At 39.3% G+C, this 21,781-nt stretch overlaps 1 protein-coding gene across 1 annotated transcript in view; it reads left to right on the forward strand.

The window, feature by feature from the left end:
- Positions 1-21,781, forward strand: part of lrguk (leucine-rich repeats and guanylate kinase domain containing) — a 122,825-nt gene that overhangs the window by 65,334 nt on the left and 35,710 nt on the right. The window contains exon 12 of the mRNA XM_073066791.1: positions 15,619-15,715. Coding sequence (XP_072922892.1) covers positions 15,619-15,715 — 97 coding nt within the window. The remainder of the gene's footprint in view (positions 1-15,618; positions 15,716-21,781) is intronic.

Raw genomic sequence — 21,781 nt, forward strand, 5'->3', positions numbered from 1 at the left:
AATCTGTCTAAGTCCTTCTGTAGCCTCTTTACTTCCTCAAAACTACCTGCTCGTCCAGCTATCTTCATATTGTCTGCAAACTTTGCAACAAAGCCATCAACCCAATCATTAACATACTGTATAATGTAAAAAGAATTGGTACCAACACAGACCCCTGTGGAACACTACATCCAATCAGAAAAGGCCCCCTTTATTCCCACTCTTTCCTGCCTGGCAATCATCCAATGATTTATCCATGCTAGAATCTTTCCTGTAATACTATGGCCTCATAGCTTGCTAAGCAGCCTCGTGTGTGGCACCTTATCAAAGGCCTTCTGAAAATCCAAGTACACACCATTCTCCTTTGTCTATCCTGCTTGTTATTTCTTCAAAGGATTCCAACAGATTTGTTAGGCAAGATTTTAACTTAAGGAACCTATGTTGACAAAGGCCTATTTTATCATGTGCCTCCAAGTACCCTGAAACCTTATCCTTAATAATTGACTCCAACATCTTCCCAACCACTGAGGTCAAACTAATTGGCATATAGTTTCCTTTCTTCTGCCTCTCTCCTTTCTTGAAGAGTGAAGTGACATTTGCAAATTTTCATTCTTCTGGAACCATTTCAGAATCCAGTGCTTCTTGAAAGATCTTTACTAATGCCTTCACAATCTCTTCAGCCACCTCTTTCAGTACCATGGGGTGTACACCATCTTGCCCAGGTGCCTTATCTACCTTCAGATCTTTCAGTTTCCCAAGAGCCTTCTCTCTAGAAATGGTAACTTCATACGCTTCATGACCACTGACACCTGGAGCTTCCACTATACTGCTAGTGTCTTCCACAGTGAAGACTGATGCAAAGCACTTATTTAGTTCATCCACCATTTCCTTGTTCCCTGTTACTACCTCTCCAGCAAAGTTTTCCAGCAGTCCGATATCCATTCTCACATCTCTTTCGTACTTTATGTATTTTAAGAAGCTTTTGCTATCTTCTTTAATACTATTGGCTCTTTTACTTTCATATTCCATCTTTACCTTAATGGGTTTTTTAGTTGCCTTTTGGTTTTTAAAAGCTTCCCAATCCTCTTACTTCCCACTAATTTTTCCTTTATTCTGTGCCCTCTCTTTGGCTTTTATGTTGACTTTGACTTCTGTTGTTAGCTATGGTGGTGTCATCTTGCCTTTAGAATAATTTTTCTCTTTGGGATGTGTATATCCTGTGTCTTCCAAATTGCTTCCAGAAATTCCAGCCTTGCTGCTCTGCCGCCATCCCTACCAGTGTCCTTTTCCAATCTATTCTGACCAACTCTTCTTTCATGCTTCTGTAATTCCCTTTACTCCACTAATATATTCCCTTTAATACTGATACATCTGACCTTAGCTTCTCCTTCTCAAATTTCAGAGTGAATTTGTTCATTGTATGATCATTTTCTTGTCGGGGTTCTGTTATCTCAAGCTCTCCAATCAATTCTGGTTTATTTCACAACATCCAATCTATATTAGCTGATTCTCGCCCCCCCCCCCCCCCACCCCAGTGGGTTCAACCTTGAGCTGCTCTAAAAAGCCATTTAGTAGGCATTCTACAAATTTTCTCTCTTGGAATCCAGCACTATCCTGATTTTCCCAATCTGCCTCCAAATTGAAATCCCCCATGACAATTGCAACATTGCCCTTTAGGCATGCATTTTCTATCTCCTGTTGCAATATGTAGACCACATCCTTACTATTTTTTGGGGGGGGGGGATCTGTATATAACTCCCATCAGGGTCTTTTTACCCTTGCAGTTCCTTAGCTCTATTGACAATGATTCAACACCTTCCGACCCTATGTCACTTCTTTCTAAGGAGTTGATTTCATTTTTTACCAGCAGAGCAACGCTGCCCCCTCTGGCTTCCTGTCAGTTCTTTCTTGGGCATTAAGCTCCAGCTATCATCTTCTTTCAGCTATGATTCAGTAATGCCTACAACATCATACATGCCAATCTCTAAATGTACTTTAAGTTCATCTACCTTACTCTGTATACTGTGTGCATTCAAAGATAACACCTTCAGTCCTGTATTCATATTTTTGATTTTGTCTACTTTTATTTTGCAAGTCATTCTGTTGTTTGCAATTTTACCCTATCAACAGCCTGTCCTCACTACAGCCTCTGTTTATAAACCAGCTACCTCATCTTCAGCACTATCATCCACCTTTCCAATGATACTTCTTGCATTGAAATATATGCAGCTCAGGACATTTGTCACACCATGCTCAACCTTTTGATTCCTAACTTTGGGGTCTTACCAACATCTGACTCCCCAAACTCTCCACTAACTGTTCTGGCACTCTTCCAAACCCCCCTGCAACTCACCATGCAGCATTTACAAACTTCCCGCTATGATATTAGTCCCTTTCCAGTTCAGGTGCAAACTGTCCCTTCTGTACAGGTCCCGGCTTCCCTGGAAGAAAGCCCAATGATCCAAAGTTCTTATGCCCTCCCTCCTACACCAACACCTTTGCCAAGCATTAAACTGTATAATCTTCCTAGTTCTGGCCTACCTAGCACATGCCACAGGTAACAATCCTAAGATTACAACCCTGGAGGCCCTGCCCTGTTTACCCTCCCACAAAAATGCTGAGGACTTGATCCGAGATATCCTGAACCCTGGCACCAGGGAGGCAACACCATTCAGGAATTTCATTCTCACATACAAAGCCTCCTGTCCATTCCTCTAACTAACGAATCACCTATCACCATAACGTGCCTTTTTACCCCCTTCCCTTCTAAGTCACAGAGCCGGACTCGGTGCCAGAGACCCAACCATTGTAACTTTCCTCTGTTAGGTCAATCACACCCTCCCCGCCCCCAACAGTATCCGAAGTGATAAAGCTGTTGTTGAGGGGACAGCCACAGGATAACTCTGCACTGGCTGCCTAATCCATTTCCACTTCCTGGCTGTCACCCAGTTTCTGTGTCCTGCACCTTGGGTGTAACTAACTCTCTATATGATCTGTCTATCACCCCTTCAGCCTCCTGAATGATTGAGAGTTCATCCAGTTTCAGTTCCAAATTCTTAATGTAGCTTGTTAGAAGCTCCAGCTGGATGCACTTTCACATTTGTAATTATCAGAGACACCGGAGATCTCCCTGCCTTCCCACCTTCCCACATCTCGTAAGAGCAGCATTTAGTATCCTGCCTGGTATCTCTACTATCCTAGCTGAGCAGATATAAAGAAGGGATGGAAGAAACTTAACCGAAATTGGAGCTTTTCTGAAGTCCTCGAAGAGCTAAACCTCAAGATAGCCACTCTGACTCTGTCCACTCAGACAATGGCCACTGTGCTTGACCCTGCCTTCTTTCAATTTAATCACGACAGCAGATTGGGCACTGCCACAACCTGCTTGCTGCTGCCTTTTTCTATTCAGACAGAATTAAATCTCATCCTCTCACTCTTCCGATGTCTGGATTGGTCGCTGCTCAATGCTCTATATGGGATTTTTCATTTGATGAGCCCTTTTTATTCCTGATAGACATTAAAGGAACTTCACTGTATTTCCCTAGCCCAATAATCATAGAATATTTGCAAAGTACCCTGTGTCTGCTCTATCTGAAAATTCTGCCAACTTGATCAATGTAGATGTCAAATAAAGTAAACCAGCCAGGTGCCATTACACCCATTTTAAGTTATAGAACTACAATCAGCAAATATCTGCAGCATTGTAAATATTGAGTAATAATGGGTATTACATAATTTAAGGCTTCTGGTGAGCAAAATTCTATGGATCTGATAAGCAAAAAAATGGGTCCTCCTTCAACATTTGTTAAAATGCTTTAACTATGGATAGAACCCCAAGGATGAAATTCAGTTCTGTATCCATAACTTCCAAATCATTCAAGTTGCAGCAGAGTCTTCCATATCATTGCATTTGGGTCGAATAAGCTCCATGCAAGAAGTTGACTTCATCTCCACTTGTCAGCAGTGCTTTGTACAGCCATCTCCAGGTTGTTATGTTCCTTCCTGGAGCCTGCTGATGTATGTTAATGCCATTTAGGCCTTTAAGAAAAATAAATTGCCACCAGTATCAGTTATGGACCAATCCTTTCCACTCCATTTCCTTACAGAATTTTGAAATGGTATGCAGTAATGAATATCTTCCTGATAATTCAACCTCTGTTAAAACTTTGCAACTTCAAATCCAGTAGGTCTAGTTTGTCTTAATTTTCCAGCTACCCATGGAAATTACTATTAGTGACAAACGCATGAACACACATATACATTTGGGACAGGAATAGCCATTCTGCTCCTCACGTCTGTACCATTGTTCAACGATATTGTGCCTCATTTAATTGTAACTTCATCTCTATTCCTGCCTCTCCCAGTAACCTTCCATCTCCCTGATAATCAAGAATGTACCTGCCACTGCCTCAAAAATATTTAAAGTCTCTTGACGAAGAGAGTTACAAAATTGCTATCATTTTGCAAAACACGTACTGGGATACCCGTACCCATTGGCATCTTGGAAATTGCAATTACTCAAACTTTAAGTAAGATCCTTTTTTATTTATTTTTCTTGCCAAAGCAATTACATATGTTCCCACATTAAGCTACCTTTGCCATATCTTTGCCCAGTTACTTAACCTATCTATATTTATTGCAAGCTCAATACAACTAACCTTCTTAGCTCACATAAAACACTTTTCTTTGTGTTATCAGCAGGTTTAGTTGTCAGACCTTTGGTGATGCCTCCTAATTTATCTACAAAACTATATAAGCTTGAAGCTCCAGCATCAATCCCTCTGCCACACTATAAAACTTCAGTCTTGGAGGCTGGAATGAGAGTATCCTTCAGGAGGGTCAACCCATGGAAAGTATCCAGCCCAGTGGAGTACCCTGCTGAGTACTAAAGACCTGTGTTGATCAGCTGGCTGGAGTGTTCACCGATATCATTGACCTCTCGCTTCGGCAGTCTGAGGTACACACCTGCTTCAAACAGACTTCATATCGGTGCCTAAGATTTTAGAAGGTCTGCCCTGGGTCCAGCACTTGAAGAAAACGTGGCAGCACCTCTACTTTCTTAGAAGTTTGCAAAGATTTGGCATCTCATCTAAAACTTTGACAAACTTCCATAAATGTATCGTAGAGTATATTGGCTGGTTGCATCATGGCCTGGTATAGAAACACCAGTACCCTTGTACAGAATGCGTAGTCTATCATGGATAAAGCCCTCTCCATCACAGAGCATACTTACACATAGTGCTGTCACAGGAAAGCAGCATCCATCATCGAGGACCCCCACCATCCAGGCCATGTTCTCTTCTTGCTGCTGCCATTGGGAAAAAGGTACAGGAGCCTCAGGACCTGGACCAACAGGTTCAGGTTCTTGCCCCTCAACCATCAGGTTCTTGAACCTTAGGAGATAATTTCATTCAACTTCACTCATCCATCACTGAACTGGACTCACATTCAAGGACTCTTCATCTCATGTTCTCAATATTTATTGCTTGCTTGCTTGCTTCTTGCTTGCTTATTTATTTATTTATTTATTATTTCTTTTATCCTCTTTATTTTTGCATTTGCACAATTTGTTGTTTTTTGCACATTTCTTGTTGTCCGTTCTGTTGGGTGTGGTCTTTCATTGACTCTATTGTGTTTCTTGTATTTACTGTGTTTGCACACAAAAAATGAATCTCAGGGGTTTATATGATGACATATATGCATTTTGATAATACATTTATTTTGTACTTCAAGTTCAAGTTCATTGTCATCTGACTGTACATATATACAGTATAACAAAATGTATTCCTCCAGACTATGGTGCACCCACAAAACATATCACACACAGAACATAAACCAAAATATTTATACCTGTACCATGAGTTGTTATTTTCCACAACAGTCTTTGCAGCACTTTATCAAATGTCTTTCAGAAATCTAACTTCAGCACCTCTGCTATTTCCCCTATATCTGCAGCACTTGTTACTTTTTCAAAAAAGTCAATAAATTGATTGAAAGTGACTTCCCTTTTACAAAATTATATTGAGTTTAACTTGAACTTTTCTGTCTTGTTATAGTCTTTTAACATGTTTTACTAGTTTGTTTCAAATAAACAAGTTTTAAAAAATCATCTTAAAGGATTGTCTTGAGTTAAAATTGGACAATAATCTCATAGAAAAATTTGAAGCATGTAATTAATTTGGCCAGCAGTAGTGTTTAGATTGACAAACCAATGTAAGATAAATTGCGGACATATTGACATTTACAGATGGCCTTAGCCAGCACATTTTAGAGAGCTGAACTCTGAAAGAGTTTGCTTTGTATAAAAATCACAAGGCTTAAATTTTATATAGGCTATCAGTGCCAGCCGTTTGGTAATAAATAATTTTTGTTGTTTATTTAACATGACCACGTGACAGATGTAAAATAACAAAAAATGAAGCCCAGAGGGAAATGTTCTGACATACATTATTTAGTATGTCGGTGGCAAGAACAATCTTGTTGCTATTTTTCAAAGATATAGAATAGATTAACCATCCATTCTAAATGTTACTATTGTGGTCTGATTTTATGTTGCTTGTAAAATTATGTTAACCTCTACACATGAAATAGTGTCTTTCTTTTCCCAATAAATTGCCTCCAATTTTAAAATTTGAATAGATCTTTATTAGAACAAGGAAGGAATTAGTGTGTTTTCTGGCTATTGCCTCAGGCGTAAACAACATAGTCTGAGGCAATCTACTTCTATCTTTCATTATTTGAATGGCTGACTGCTGTGTTTAAAAGAAAGTTGGAACTATTAGATTTGAGGTCTATGCAGATTTTAAAATTAGTTATACATAAAATTAGTGACAATTTTAATTAGAAATCAGCTTGCTAATACTACTGTCAAATAAAATTTCCCATCTCCACTGTGGAGCCTAAGGGGTACAACATTTTCTTAACCATCATCCTTTCACTAACTTTGGCTTCAGAGGGGTGTAGATTGCACTGCATTATTCCAAATGTCATGGAAGATCCAGAAAACAGGGTGGATCAAGGCCAGCATGATAAACATTGACAATGTGTTGTTTTAGCCACAAGTGGAGCACCTTGTTCAGTCCTGGGCTCTAAGATGTGAAAACTTTGGAGAGAGTGCAGGAGAGATTTATCAAAATAATTCTAAGGATTCAGACTTTAGCTAAGTATTGCAACAAAAGAAGCAAATGTTGTTCTTAGAACAGAGGAGTTCACCGGGAGATCTGATGGAGGTATTGAAATTGTGAAGGGTGCCAACAAAATAGGTGAAGAGAAATCAATGTTCTTTTGGTGGGCAGGTCAAAATCTGGAGGTCATAGTGATTAATAAAAGAACTAAAAGTTACACGAGGCATTTTTATTTTAAATACAGAGGTCTTTTTGGTATAAAATGCACTGCTGGCATACTAGTGAAGATGGATTTAATTATAGTAGCTGAATGAAAACAATTTCTGGATCTATGGAGAAAGGGACATGGAACGAGCACCAGCTAAATTACTCTTGCACAGACTTGCTACATAACTAACTCATACTCTCTCCTTTGCACCTATCCCTTGGTGGTTTAATTAACAAATATCCAGTGATCATAAATAGCCTCTGACAACCAAGTCCAACTCCTGGCCTTCTTGTATGGCTTAGCCACCAAGCTTGGCGGAACTGTTTTTACTGACAGGAGAAGGGACGAAGGTGGGTCCTGGCACTTTAAAACCAGTGCTTCGGGTAGATGGAACTCATCAGCCTGGGAAGGCATTCCATCTAAGAGAGGGAAAACTCTGATTTCAAACTTCCGCTGCCTTGTAGCCATACCCACTCATGGGAAAGGCTTCGGGAGTAAACCCTGAGGACAAATCCGGAGCTGGAGTCCCTAAGGCAGTCCGACGTTGCCTTCAACCTCATTTTGGCAACTCCTGCCACGACACTGGTGCCAAGCTGTATCAGCCCTTGCCCTTCCCTTGGACAACATCGATGTCATGGAGAGGGGAGACTTGCTGCTTGGGCAACTGCCGGTCTTCCATACAACCTTGCCCAAACCTGTGCCCTGGAAACCATTCCAGGCGCAGATCCATGGTCTTACGAGACTAACGATGCCACCACCAGTGATCACAGATTTTGAATTGGCAACTGGCAAATAACCAAATGTAATTTTCAGAAGAGAAATTCAAAATTTTATCGCTGATTTTTGCCAACTTTCCTAACAGCAGAATTATCTTCCTTCCATCTACTCTGCAGCATCTTGCCATGGTCTATCAAATACCCTATAAGTTCACCTCAGAATGAACATGCAGCTTTCTGAACTATTCTCATAGTGATTAGCAAAAACAGGGAATAATTAAGACATTGCTGTAGATCCCACAAGAGCTGCAAATCACACTTTACCACTTACAACACCACTTGAAATGTGATAGTTTGGTCATTTGTTTCAGTCTGCTAATTGTTTAATTGATTGCTGAAGTGTAGATAGTGTGCTGTGAAGTTAAAGTGGCTGGAAGGCAGGAAGACAGTAAAGAGTACAGGTCTAGTGTATGATTAAACACAAGCAATTCTCCAAAGCAATACACACAAGATGCTGCAGGAACTCAGCAGGTCAGGCAGTATCTGTGGAAATGAGTAAAGAGTCAACAGTTTGTGTTGCGACACTACATCAGGATTGGAATGAAAGGGGGAAGAAGACAGAATAAGGAGATTGGGGGAGAGGAAGGAGTATAAGCCAGAAGGTGACTTGCAGCCTGGTGAAGAATAAGGTAGGTGGGAGGGGAAGAGCGGGATGAAGTGAGAAGCTGGAGGGTGAGAGTGGACCATGGGAGAAAGGGAAGAAGGGCATCAGAGAGAGGTGATAGACAGGGAAGGAGAGGAGAAGAGATGAGTGGGGAATTGAAGATGACAAAAGGGGGGGATCATCTTCCAGGTCCTCAATTCATCCCCCTCCCCATCCATCTATCTTTCCCACCCCCACAGGCTTTGCCTATCATCTTCTAGCTTCCCCCCTCCTTATTCTGACCTCTTCCCCCCTTCTTTCCAGTCCTGATGAAGTGCCTTGGCCCAAAATATCAACTCTTTATTCCTATCTATCGATGCTGCTTGATTTGTTGAGTTCCTTCAGCTTTTTGTATGTATTATAAGCAGTGAATATTTCACTAAGGAGCCTTGCAATATGAAGGAAACAACAAACCTGGTGATGGCTTATGTCACTGGTTGTTGTTTTAGCTGTCAATTATGAACAAAAAAAGAAAAATGTCTTCTTTCACCTCAAGTGGAATAGAATTATTGGCCATATGATTAAATTTGTGGTGTAATCAATCAAAATGGGCTTAATTTCCCTTTATTTGGATGGAGTAATTTCCTGCTTATTCAGAACTTCAGCGGATAAGTTGATGTTCCTTAATAATTACAACAGAATAAAATTGCATTATTAGCCATTGATTCCAAGTAGTTCTGCAACAACTAGTTGCCGAGCTTTAATCAACTTCTTTGATTCGCTAGTGAATGTGGTATATTTTTTTAAAGATAGAGCACAGCACAGGCTCACCCAGTCCTTTGAGCTGGACCACCCAGTAACCTATGTACTGTATTTGACCTGAGCATATCACAGGACAGTTTACAATGACCGATTAACCTACTAACCAGTACCTTGTTGGACTGTGGGAGGAAACTGGAGCATCCGGAGGAAATCCACGTGCACATGGGAAGAAAGTACAAACTTTCTTCCGGAGGATGCCAAAATTAAACTCCCGACTCCGATGCCCTGAGCTGCAATAGGATCACAATAACTGCCCACCATGATGGCCCACTTATTACCTTGGGATTGTTTCTAGTTCTGCAATTTACACTATTTAGGAGCTTGATTTATGTAAGCATTACAAATACAAGTCAAAGCCACCCTGTATAAGTGTGTGACATCCAATTAGTTCTGAAATATGGCCTGCTTCTAGCTCTTGACATGCAGACACTAGGAAATGAATTGAGATTGTCCATACTTACTTACTTCACTTCTTGTAGCTGTCAGAGAGAAAGCACATGCATTCCATCAGTCTAGTCTCGTTTTCAGCCAGGTTGCAGAGGTGAAAGGGCACTACACCTTTTCATATTTTCCTATCGAAGCAATTGTTAAAGTGTTTCATCCTGCAGTTTGATTGGATTAAATATGCCTATAATGTTCAAACTATTAAAAGGAGTAGGATGTGCACTGCTTCTGAAAATTCTTCCTGCTATTCATTTTCTTGACAATTTACCCTGCACCCCCAGATTCCCTCAGTAAATGACTTTTCTCCTGCATTTTTGCTTAGTCACATTTTCATGGTCATCAGTTGTGATCCACTCATTACTTTAGTTAGATGGTCAGTATTGTTGAGCACAGTAATCAACAGAGCAGCGCTAAATTTTATTTTTATTGTACATATGTGTGCTTTTACTGGGGTTATCAGATAACAAAACAGGATGCCTTCTCTTGAGCAGTGAGACACTGTTAATTAGCAATTGTGTAATAAGTGATAATTTTTGTGTTATGTATAACTCCTGCCAGTGATAAATCTCACTTTCATTTGATATTGGTTTTAACAAGACTCTTTGATGTCATATTCAGTCAAATGTAGATTCAAGTCTTTATTAACTAATTGTATTATGCTTATTTAATTAGCTTTAATTTCCTGATTTATACAAGATCTTACTTTACCACTACTGTTTCAAGATTTCCAAATGTATCTCAATATTGTTTTCACCTTTTTCTGTTTCAGTGCTCTAGCAAAACTTATTCCACTTAATTTTCAGAGCACTGATCTTTCTTCTGCCTTTATCCCATGCTTCAATGTTAGAGCTATGGAGTCTTCTTTTCCATTTTGCCTAAGCATTCTAAAAATGTTATTCCCAGTCAGAGTTATAACACAACCATATCTCTGTAATAACGTTTAGACTTCTATTAGTGTCATTAATTAACCTGATTTGTTATGAAAGCTCTCTGCATTCAAATAAAGAGCCTTCAGTCAAAGTTTTCTTTACCATTTTCCGCTTCTCTGACTCTGTTGGGGTATACTTTATTGTTTGTATGTTCTGCCCCTCCTAGCATATTCTGGTTATTGTCTAGTTATCAAGAAATGCACATGGTATTTAGTTTAAAACCTGATTTACAACACTAGCTACTGAGTTCATTAGTCCCGTCCCGAATGAAGTGAAGTGAAAGTTCCCTATTTCCCCAGTTCATCTATCACCTCCCAGCCTCAGTCTCACCCCTCCCCCTCACTTCTATGTACTGGTTATCTTCCACTACACTTTCAGTCTTGACATAGGATGTCAAGACAAGCCATCACCCATTCCTTTGCCTTCACAGATGCTGCTTGCCCACTGAGTTCTTTCTTCAGTTAGTTTTTGCTGAAGGTTCCAGTATCTACGGTCTCTTTTGTCTTCTTATACCACGCTTGATCAAAGTGTAAAGTTGTAAAGTGTGATTAATTTCTCCTCACCTCTAAAGTATAGCAATAAGAGTTTGTAATTACTGGTTGGAATAAAGTAATTTCCTGCACCCAGATGCATCACACTGCTTGAAGCTCAGAATCCAGCTCTTGAGGTGAAGTTTCTCGAACTGTAAGTGTGGTTGTCATTAGATGTCAAATGGTTTCCACAGATTTTACTTTTAGCTGGGCATACAGGCTTATTTGCCTCAATTAATCAGTTAGAGATTAAAAGCTATTTGTTTACCACTCTCTTTCACTGCTGCTGTAAACTACAAGGTAAGATTAATAAAGTAAAATACAATTAAACAACACATTTTAAAATTTATTAAATATTAATATTTTCATTTTGAATTGTGCATTCAACAGGATTGAACCTCAGAAACTTTAGTATTATATAGCAGATATTCCGCTCTTCCAGTGAATATTTCCACACCCTGGCAGAACTCGTATTTAAATGTATTACCTAAAGATTCTAGACCAGGAACTTATTTCTTTGTGTGTTAGATTGGTGATCCTCAGTTAGCTTACATGGGTCTGTGGCTCTTCATTTTCCTCTTTGCCCTTTTTTAACTTATGCTGCACTTTGACATGGACACACATTTTGTCAGCACAGCAAACAGCAGCTTTGAGTCACACAGGTACCACTCTCTACAAGCCAGTCTGATTCAGTGACCCCCTCATTATCCTTCTCAAATTATGATATACCCAATTTAAAGTTAAAGTAAAATAAAGGATTATCTGGGACTGAATGCTACAGTTATTACTGAAGAATACAAGATTTACTGAATGTTTTGTCAATGTCAAAGTTTGCCTTGATGACATTGTAAACTAAACGGATGAAAAAGTCTATTTGCATCTGAAAGAATTTCTTCACTTGGCACAAGTTAGAGCTGATAACACTGATTCTTAAAGCACTGGCTATATTTATAACTTTTTAAAAATCGCCTTTGAAAATAATGTTTTACAAGCACCAAGTGATCCACATTTTATTTGTATCAAATGAGCTTTGCGTTGATAAATTATTCCACATTTGGAACAGCTCTTTTGAAGCACTGTTGTTTGCCTGCAGTTCTACTTTTATACATTACCTTTGACACAACTGCTGTGCATATTTGAAAGAAATAGCTCTGTTCTTTTTATGTAGGTTTAACTTCAGAACCAATTTGTATGAGAACATCTGTTTCCTTTTAGTTTCAGCACTTTTCAAAGACTAACAGAATAGTAAAGTTTCTTAAAATACGGCTACTGAGAAAATACTGAGGAAAAATGGCTTAATGAGTTAGAGCGTTCTTCTTTCATCTCTGACATGTAGATTCAAATCTCACTCAGACTTGCGTAATGTAAGCCTCCCCGTCTTTCACTGGTAATGATTTTGAGTCACATCTCAAACCAGGAGAAATCGGAGTGTAATAAAACAGCAAAATTGTCCTGTAATTTATCATTAATTGACATCATTATGGGAGTATCACTGTGTACCCTGGGTATGCTGAAAGACCATTGTTCTGAAATTGAATTATATTATTTTGAGGGATGTATTCTTTCATTATCATGTGTTATGTGTTCACTTCTGGCTGGCAAGTATTTCTTTGTGGAAAGGAAAATGTCTAAGTGAATTTGGGTTCACTAAAAGTATACTGAGCATTATGTTACAATGATCAAATTATAAAATTGTGCACCTTCGCTTAAGGCTGTTCACTCTTCTTCACAAATGTTTTTTAAAAATAAATATGCTTGGCAAGAAACATTAAGGAGAATCTCAAGACATTCTATATCAGAAGAAAAGGGCTGCCAGGGAAAGGTGGTTCACCTGTGGGACTAAAGGGGTAACTTATGTGCTGAACCAAGCAATATGAACCAGGTACTCATCTGTATTCAGCAAGGAGAAGAATATGGAAGATGGTGAGTTCAGGAAAATGTATGTCAATGAACTGGAACAGGTTAAGGAAGAAGAGGAGCCATGCGATGTCATGGAATACTTGAGGGTTGATAACTCCCCAGACTGGATGAAATTTGTCCCAGGTTGTTATGGGAAGTGAAGGAGGAGATAGCTTTGGTCCTAATGGACCATTTTGCAACTTTATTGGCCATAGGTGAGTTTCGGAAAGCTGGAGGGACAGCTAATGTTCTTCTTTTATTCAAGAAAGACAGCAGGGGCAAGCCGAGGAACTATAGACTGGTGAGCCTTACTTCAGTGACATGGTACGTTTTGGAAAAAATCCTTAAGTGGTAGGATTTGGAAAGGCGTTGAATTGTTCAGGAATTGTTGTTCTGGAAGGAGGAGGTCCTACTTCACTATTTTAATTGCATCTTTTCAGGAAGAAATTCAGAAAATTGTTGAAGGCAGGACAATAGGCATTGGCTATATGGACTTCAGTAAGGTGAGGTCCCACATAGTAGACTCGTCCGGAATGTTAAGGTAAATGGATCCAAGGTGAGCTAGTTAATTGAATCCAAAATTGGTTTGTTGATAAGAAGCACAGCATAGTAGTGAAATTATGTTTTTCTGATTTCTTTCTCCCCCCCCCCCCATTGGAAGTCTTTGATCAGTGGAATACTGCAAGGATAATTGTCGAGACCTTGTTCATGATACATATTAATGACTTACATGTGGCTTAGAGGTCAAGGGCAGTTAACGAAGAATCAGGGGCCGCAGCAGTGGCAGAGTATTGGCAGATGGAATTTAATCCTAGCAAGTGTGAGGTGGTGCATTTTGGGAGAGAGTGCAGAGGAGAATCACCAAGACTTTGCATGGATTTATCAGACTTCTGTCATGGGAAGAGATTGAATAAGACATACAAAATGCTGAAGGAAATTAGCAGGACAGCCAGCATCAGTGGAGGGAAATTAGCAATCAATATTTAAAGCTGAGAATCTTTTTCAGGACTGCAGTAATGAATTTATGATAGGCGTGCTTGTTTCTCTGTAGCAAAACAAGCTGACACCTCTGACAGATATACATAAAATGATAAGAGGTGTAGGTATGGTAGATGGGCTAAAAGGTTAACATGTACATGATTGATTTAATGGCCCTCTTCTGTGATAAATAGCTCTGTGAATCTAAATGATTAATGGACCCCAATTTTCCCATTAGAATGGAAGTGAAACTTTATGACTTGAAGCAACTTTCAATATGCTTCAGCATTATTACTGCTGTTTGATAGACTTTGAACAACCAAAATAATAAGAATTTTATTCTGAATCTATTTATGGCTGTACACTGTAACCAGACCAATTTTTTCTTGCATTATGTTGTATCTCCCTGAGAAAATATGACATTGGGACCAAACTGGTGCAAAAATTTTCATTACCAAGTAATTTGATGTGTATGAAATTTATAAAGATAGAAATTGATGGTTCTGTGGTAGAACATTATGCCAATGTAGTACATTTATTTTGTTAAGATTTATAGGATATCTGGAATTAAAAATTCAATGGTGATATACCTTTTTAGCATTTTGCATTGGTGTTAATCTGAAACCCAATTGCTAATCACAATTCGCTATCTCTTTTTGGGTTTCCGAAAACTGAGTGTTTGACACAGGGCTGGAGATCATTAAAGCAAATTTGCTTTGCTTGCAACTTTGTATTTATCCGATGGTTTGTGTTGATTCATGATTGAAGATTGTCTTATGCTATTTCCAGTACATAAGGAGAATGAAATAATTGTCACTCTGGATCCAATGCAGCACAAAAAAAATCAAAAGATAAAGAACACAATGATGATTTTAAAAAACACAATAAATATAGGTTAGATTATATACATAGATTGCTATGTCCACCTAGATTGATGTGTCCATGAAGTGATGTTGGGCTGTACATAAGGTGACTGACAGGAAATAATAAAGTAGTGATGGAGTGGGTGGAGGTGTTGTTCAGCCTTACTGCTTTGGGGAAGTAACTGGTGGTCTGGTGTGGATGCTACATAACCTCCTCCCTGATGGGAGTAGGACTTGTGTTACTTGTACAAGGTCTGTGGTTGCTGACTGACTGACTTTTGTTTATTATACATCCCGTAGTTTGGATATTGCTTTCCTAATGTCTCCAGCAAACTTTAATGTACTAAGTCATCTATTTGTTACAGCTATATGTTACAGCTATTATATAGATCCAATTGGTTTCCAGCATTTAAAAACTGCCTGTCTGAAAAGAAACATCAATAAAATAATTTGCACTTGTTTATACTTTAACTATATTTTCAGCATTGGCCACACAAGCCGAAGACCTTTCCTTGATGAAAAGAATGGATTTGACTATTATTTTGTATCTGATGAAGAGTTTGAAGAAATGATTCAAATGGTAATGATTATCTTAAATAGAATGACTAGGCATTGTGAATATATTATATTTTTCTCTTAAATTCTTTGCAAGTTCCTATCAGGATGTGGATTCTGTTAAATGCTTTCCAAAAAGGCCCCTATTAATTCAGTTTAAACATTCTGTGAGTCTGATTGCCTTCTCCTATCACTTACTGTATACTGTATATCAGTTCAGTCTTGAAACACAATAACTATTGGTTAAAATCACGAATCTTATCTTTGTGACTGCAACTGCCTTATAAACCTGTCTGCAGTCTTTGATCTGAAAGATCATCCTTCTGCAGTCTCCCTTCTTAATGCTCTGTTCACCTTGTGGTACAACCCTTCATGATTTTATTCCTTCAGTGTTTCAACTTACCAAATATATCTGTAATATACTCTTTTTCAACATCAACAGAGTTGCCTTCAGTATGTTGCAAAGATCCATCCTTCCTAAGCTTATTAATTTGTCTCTTGGCAGTAGTCATCATACTTGGTGAAAGTAGGAAAGAACTATCGGACAAGCAACAATCAATACTACATATTTAATGTTGCCGATATCCACTTTTACCTTTTTGTTTTGTGCTGTCTGACATTGTGAATGACTGTGAATTCTTCTAGTTAAACACCAGCTCTTATGCCTGGTTTTTGAAAAATTCTGTGTACTTTCAGCTAAGATTCTAACTTGCCATACAACTTCAATTGTTGCTTGAATGTGGTTCAATAAAAAATAAGTCTTTACTCATACCTTAAATATTCTCCATAATGGCCACCTCAACTCTATATCTTTGAAACCCTCAGCACACAGTTCTGTTGTTCTCAAAGGATTTCTATGGGCTTTCAAATTCTGCAATACAACACACTCCAATCCATCCCAAACCTTGCTGGCTTCCCCAAATCCCACGATTCTCATTGAAATTTGTCCTTGCCATAGTTTCTTTTTCCATAGCACATGGATTTCAGAATTTTCATCTTTAATATCATTATTTCATATTCTCTCCTTTAACTATGCAGACCAATCTACTTAACCCAACTGATGGATGAGGCTTATGCATGTACTCTTCCCTTTTTGTTCCAACTTGTTTGTAAAGCCTTCAGCCTTTTCAGTTTTGCACTCATAATCTCTTTATTTGCAATGTTTCTTCATGTAAAAGGATGCTGACACCTCTTTTTATTTAAAAATGCTTATTGGTCAACTTCATTAATCCTTCTCCTACTTTTTGTTAATGAGCTAATGGTTTTTAACCTCCCCGGGCTCGTATGCAAACTCGACTTGTAAGCCAACTCTAATAGTCACATGCCTTAGCGGTGAGAAGGCCACCTTTCATAAACAACATACGTTTAGCATCAGTATGATCTGGGGTTTAACCAGAGAGGAACACTGTGATGTTCCAATTAAAGAAACCTCAGTTTGAGCAAATGCTGTGAAAATATTGCCTACACACAATCATCAGTCAGCGAGAAATAACAGATTGTTCACAGCATAAAATTATAAGAAAATATATTTACCAATTTTAGCTTTAACAAGCAGTTATTAAAAGAATGAAAAGAAAGAATGGGGAAAAATAAAAGGACTCTTTACACTTAGACCAGTTGAAATCTGCACATGACCTTTGAAGCTCATCTCATTCAAAAGCTGGGTATAACTGTTACTCGTGGCACTGAACCCACGGTCTGAGTGAAAGCTCATGTCGCAGTCCAAACTTCCTTCGAAGTCCATCTCGAACAAACTGGCTCACTCTCAGGAGTATTGGCCCTTCCTCCTGGGAGACATTCATCTGCACAAAGCACTTCTTGCAATGGGGACTCTCTTTCCAATGGCAGTCTGTGGTATCTTCCCTTCTGTCCTGCTCCACATCTCCCGCCAAAAGACCCTAAACCAAACTACTGTCCCTCACAAATCTCTCTCTGCCCTGCTTTCTCTAGAACCTTCTCCTGATCCCACCATCCTAATTGGCTGACACAATATTCCTAAGTTGAACAGCAGGACTTCTTAAATTAGTGGAATATACTGCTTTTGCAGAAAATTGCTAAAATGAAATACTTACAGCATAGTAGCAACCAGGGCATTACAGGTTCAAAACACATTGACCTTAAAAACTAATGACCCCGAAGAAGGGTCGCAGCCCAAAACATTGCTATCTATTAATTTCCAAGGATGATGCCTGACCTGCTGAGTTCCTTCAACATTTTGTGTGTGTGCTTTGGATTTCCAGCATCTGCAGACTTTGTCATATTAATGGATCAAAAGCTGTAGATGGTGGAGAACTGCCCACACTTGCCCCTGCCTATTTAACAAAGTGAACTTACCTGACATCATTTACCCAAACTGAACTTGCATTTACCTATGCATTTACAGGGTCTTCCATGACACCAGTATTGTGGGTGTACCAGAGGAAGTCTTACCTACAAAAAAGCCTAAAACTGAAAATCTTCCAAAGCTCACTAACAAACATGAGGGAGGCATGTCTGCACTATGTTCCACCTGGCACAGGAAGCCTAGCTGAATTCCTCACTGTATTGGACTCGATGAGGAATCTGTTTGTTCAAAGAGCAACTACAGGACAGCATTGAAGAGGCTGCTCATAGTAATGCAAAGAATGACAATTTTCCACAAAACATAGGCATGTTTCACAGATATTACATGCCTCATATTCTCAATGTCAGAGCAGCAAGAATGATGCAGGGATAATCAAGTCAATGCACAAATCCCCACAAGAGTCATTAAGCACTTTAATGTATTTATATATACATAATTTAAATCACCCTCTTACAAAGTTCAGTGAGTTCAAAACTCAAACTTCCATCAATGGAAGTTTGTAAGTCTTTGTCAGAAAATTGCCTTCTTAACTTCTTTATTGTTTCTCTCTATTTTCCTGAGTTTCTCCAATCTTCTTAATAGATATTTCATATATTTTTTACTTCTGTGGCAATTTTTAGTCAGAAAATTTTGAGCCACATAAGAACAAACTGAGGTTGACTGTAAATGATTCTGCCTTTAGTTTTTGCCTCCTTCTTACCATCTATGTTGCAATTTCCCATGAAATAGCCAAAATCAGGGAACACAGCTTGTTGGGAATCATGCATTTAAATTTCCTATCCCAGCAACCTAAAACTCAGTATGTTAGTGTGACACTTACACCATGACTCATTTCCATATACATGTTTTAATTCTGTAATTTAAATGAAGTAAATATTACATCATTCATCAAACTGCACTTCATAACTCTGTGCTGTTTTCCTATATTTCACTGGGGTAAGTGAATTTTTATTTTATGTCTCTTTCTATCTGTGGCCCTTTCAGGATTATTTTCTCTGTCCTGAATGGTTTAGTTGATTATGTAGCAACTAGGAGTTTGAGATTTGGTATGTTCAAAATAAATTTATTATCAGAGTTCATTTATGTCATCATAAACAACACTGAGATTAATTTTCTTATGGGCATACTCAATAAATCCATAGTAGAATAATAACCACGAGAGAGTCAATGAAGAACCGCATCAACTGTGTTTTCAACCAGTGTGCAAAAACAAAAAGAAAGAAATAGTAATAAATAAATAATCAATAAGTATCGAGAACATTAATTAAAGAGTCCTTGAAAGTAAGTCCATAGGTTATGGGGACATTTCAATGACAGGTCAAGTGAAATTGAGTGTAGTATTCCTCTTTGGTTCAAGAGCCTTATAGCTGAGGGGTAATAACTGTTCTTGAACTGGATGGAGTGAGTCCTGAGGCTCTTGTACCCTCTTTCTGACGGCAACAGCAGGAAGAGAACATGACCTGGGTAGTGGAGGTCCCCTGATGATGGATGCTGCTTTCCTGCAACAACGCTCCATGTAGATGTGTTTGTTGGTGGGAAGTGCTTTATCCATGATGGACTGGATCATATCCACTACTTTGCATAAGATTTTCTGTTCAAGGGCATTGGTGTTTCCATACCAGGCTATGATGCAGCCAGACAATGCACTCTCCATCACTCATCTCTTAGTGTTAGATGTCATGCAGAATCTTCACAAACTCCTAAGGAAGTAGAAGCACTCTTGTGCTGAGCCCAGGAGAGGTCCTCTGAAAAGTTAACACCGAGGAATTTAAAGTTGCTGATCCTTTCCATGTCTGATCCTCCAATGAAGACTGGCTCATGGACCTCTGGTTTCCAAATCCTGAAATCAATAATCAACTCCTTGGTCTTGCTGACACTGAGTAAGAGATTTTTGTTGTGGCACTACTCATCCAAACTTTTAATCTCCCTCCTATGACAGTGGTGTTATCAGCAAACATGAAAATGGCATTGGAGCTGTGCTTGAGTGTAAAGTGAGAAGAGCAAGGGTCTAAGCACACATCCTTGTGGTGCACCTGTGCTGATGGAGATTGTGGAGGGGATGCTGTTGCCAACCCAAAGTGACCAGAGTCTGCAAGTGAGGAAATCAAGGATCCAATTGAACAAGGAGGCACTGAGACCAAGATCTTGAAGCTTGTTGATTAATTTTGAGGGGATGATGCTGTTGAATGCTGAGCTGTAGTCGATAAAGAGCACCTTTGCTGTCCAGATGTTCCAGGATTGAATGAAGAGCCCATGAGATGGCATCTACTGTGGACTTGTTGCACCGCTGACCACATTGGAGAGGATTGAAGTCACTTCTCAGGCAGGAGTTGAAATATTTCATCACCAACCTCTCAAAACATTTCATCACTTTAGATGCAAGTGCTGCTGTACACTAGTCACTGAGGCAGGTTACCACTTTCTTCTTAGGCATCGGTGTAAGTGAAGCCTGCTTGAAGCAGGTGGGTACCTCAGACAGCTGAAGCCAGAGGTCAACAATCTCAGTGAACACTCCAGCCAGCCTTTAATACTTGGCCAGGTACCCCATCTGGGCCAAATGCTTTTCGTGGGTTCATCCTCCTGAAGGCTGCTCGCATGTCAGCCTCAGAGACTGAAATCATAAGATCATCAGCGGCTGTGGAGTTCACGATGGTTCCTCCAAGTTTTGACCCTCAAAGTGAGCATAGTAGGCATTGAGCTCACCTGGAAGCAAAGCCCTATTGCTTGATTTTACTTTATAAGAGATAATAGCATTGAAGCCCTACCACAACTGTTGACCATCCTTCGTTGATATGAGTTTAGTCTGAAATTGCCACTTTGCTGAGGAGATGGCTTTTGGGAGGTCATACCTGGACCTCTTGTAATTTTCTTGGTCACCAAACTTGAATGCCTCTGATCTGGCCTTCAGCAGATTGTGAATCTCATGGTTCATCCAGGTTCTGGTTGGGGAAGACTCTGAATGATTTTGTGGGTACACACTTGTCTATAACTGTTTTTATAAAGTCTGTGACAACTGTGATGTATTCATTCAGATCCATCAATGAGTCTTTGAACACATCCCAGTCCACTGACTCGAATCAATCCTATAGCAGTTCCTCTGCCTCCCATGACCACTTCTTTGTTGTCCTAATCTCAGGAGCTTTACTCCTTAGCCTCTGTCTGTATGTGAGTAGGAGAAGGAGAACCAAGTGATCAGATTTCCCAAAATGCAGTCTGGGTATGGAACGGTAGGCATTCTTTATCTTAGTACTAGAGTACTTATTCTAGAGTGTTGGGACCTCTGGTGCCACAGGTTATATGCTGATGATAATTAGCAGGGTTTTCTTCAAACAAGCCTGGTTGAAGTCTCTGACTATGATTTGAAATGTGTTGGGATGAACTGTTTCTTGTTTGTTGAGAGCATCATACAGTATCTCAAGCGCTTGATTATAGTCAGCTGCTTATGGTGTCACGAATGAGAATTCCCTAGGTAAATAAAATGGGCAACATTTGATTGTTAGGTGTTCAAGGTTGGGAGGAACATGAGCTGACAAAACTGCCACATAGGAGCACCACTGAGAATTAATCATGAAACACAAACATCCACTTTTTGCCTTTTCCGAATCAGCAGTTCATTTCATCCTGTGAATCAAGAAACCTTTGGGTCTGATCACTGTATCTGGCATGCCGGGAGTAAGCCATGTCTCAGTTAAAAATAGAACACAATAATCTCTCATTTCTCTCTGGTTCTCAGTTTTGTTTTCCAGC

The sequence above is a fragment of the Hemitrygon akajei genome, chromosome 14 (genome assembly GCF_048418815.1).
Source record: "Hemitrygon akajei chromosome 14, sHemAka1.3, whole genome shotgun sequence".
Classification (NCBI taxonomy): Eukaryota; Metazoa; Chordata; class Chondrichthyes; order Myliobatiformes; family Dasyatidae; genus Hemitrygon; species Hemitrygon akajei.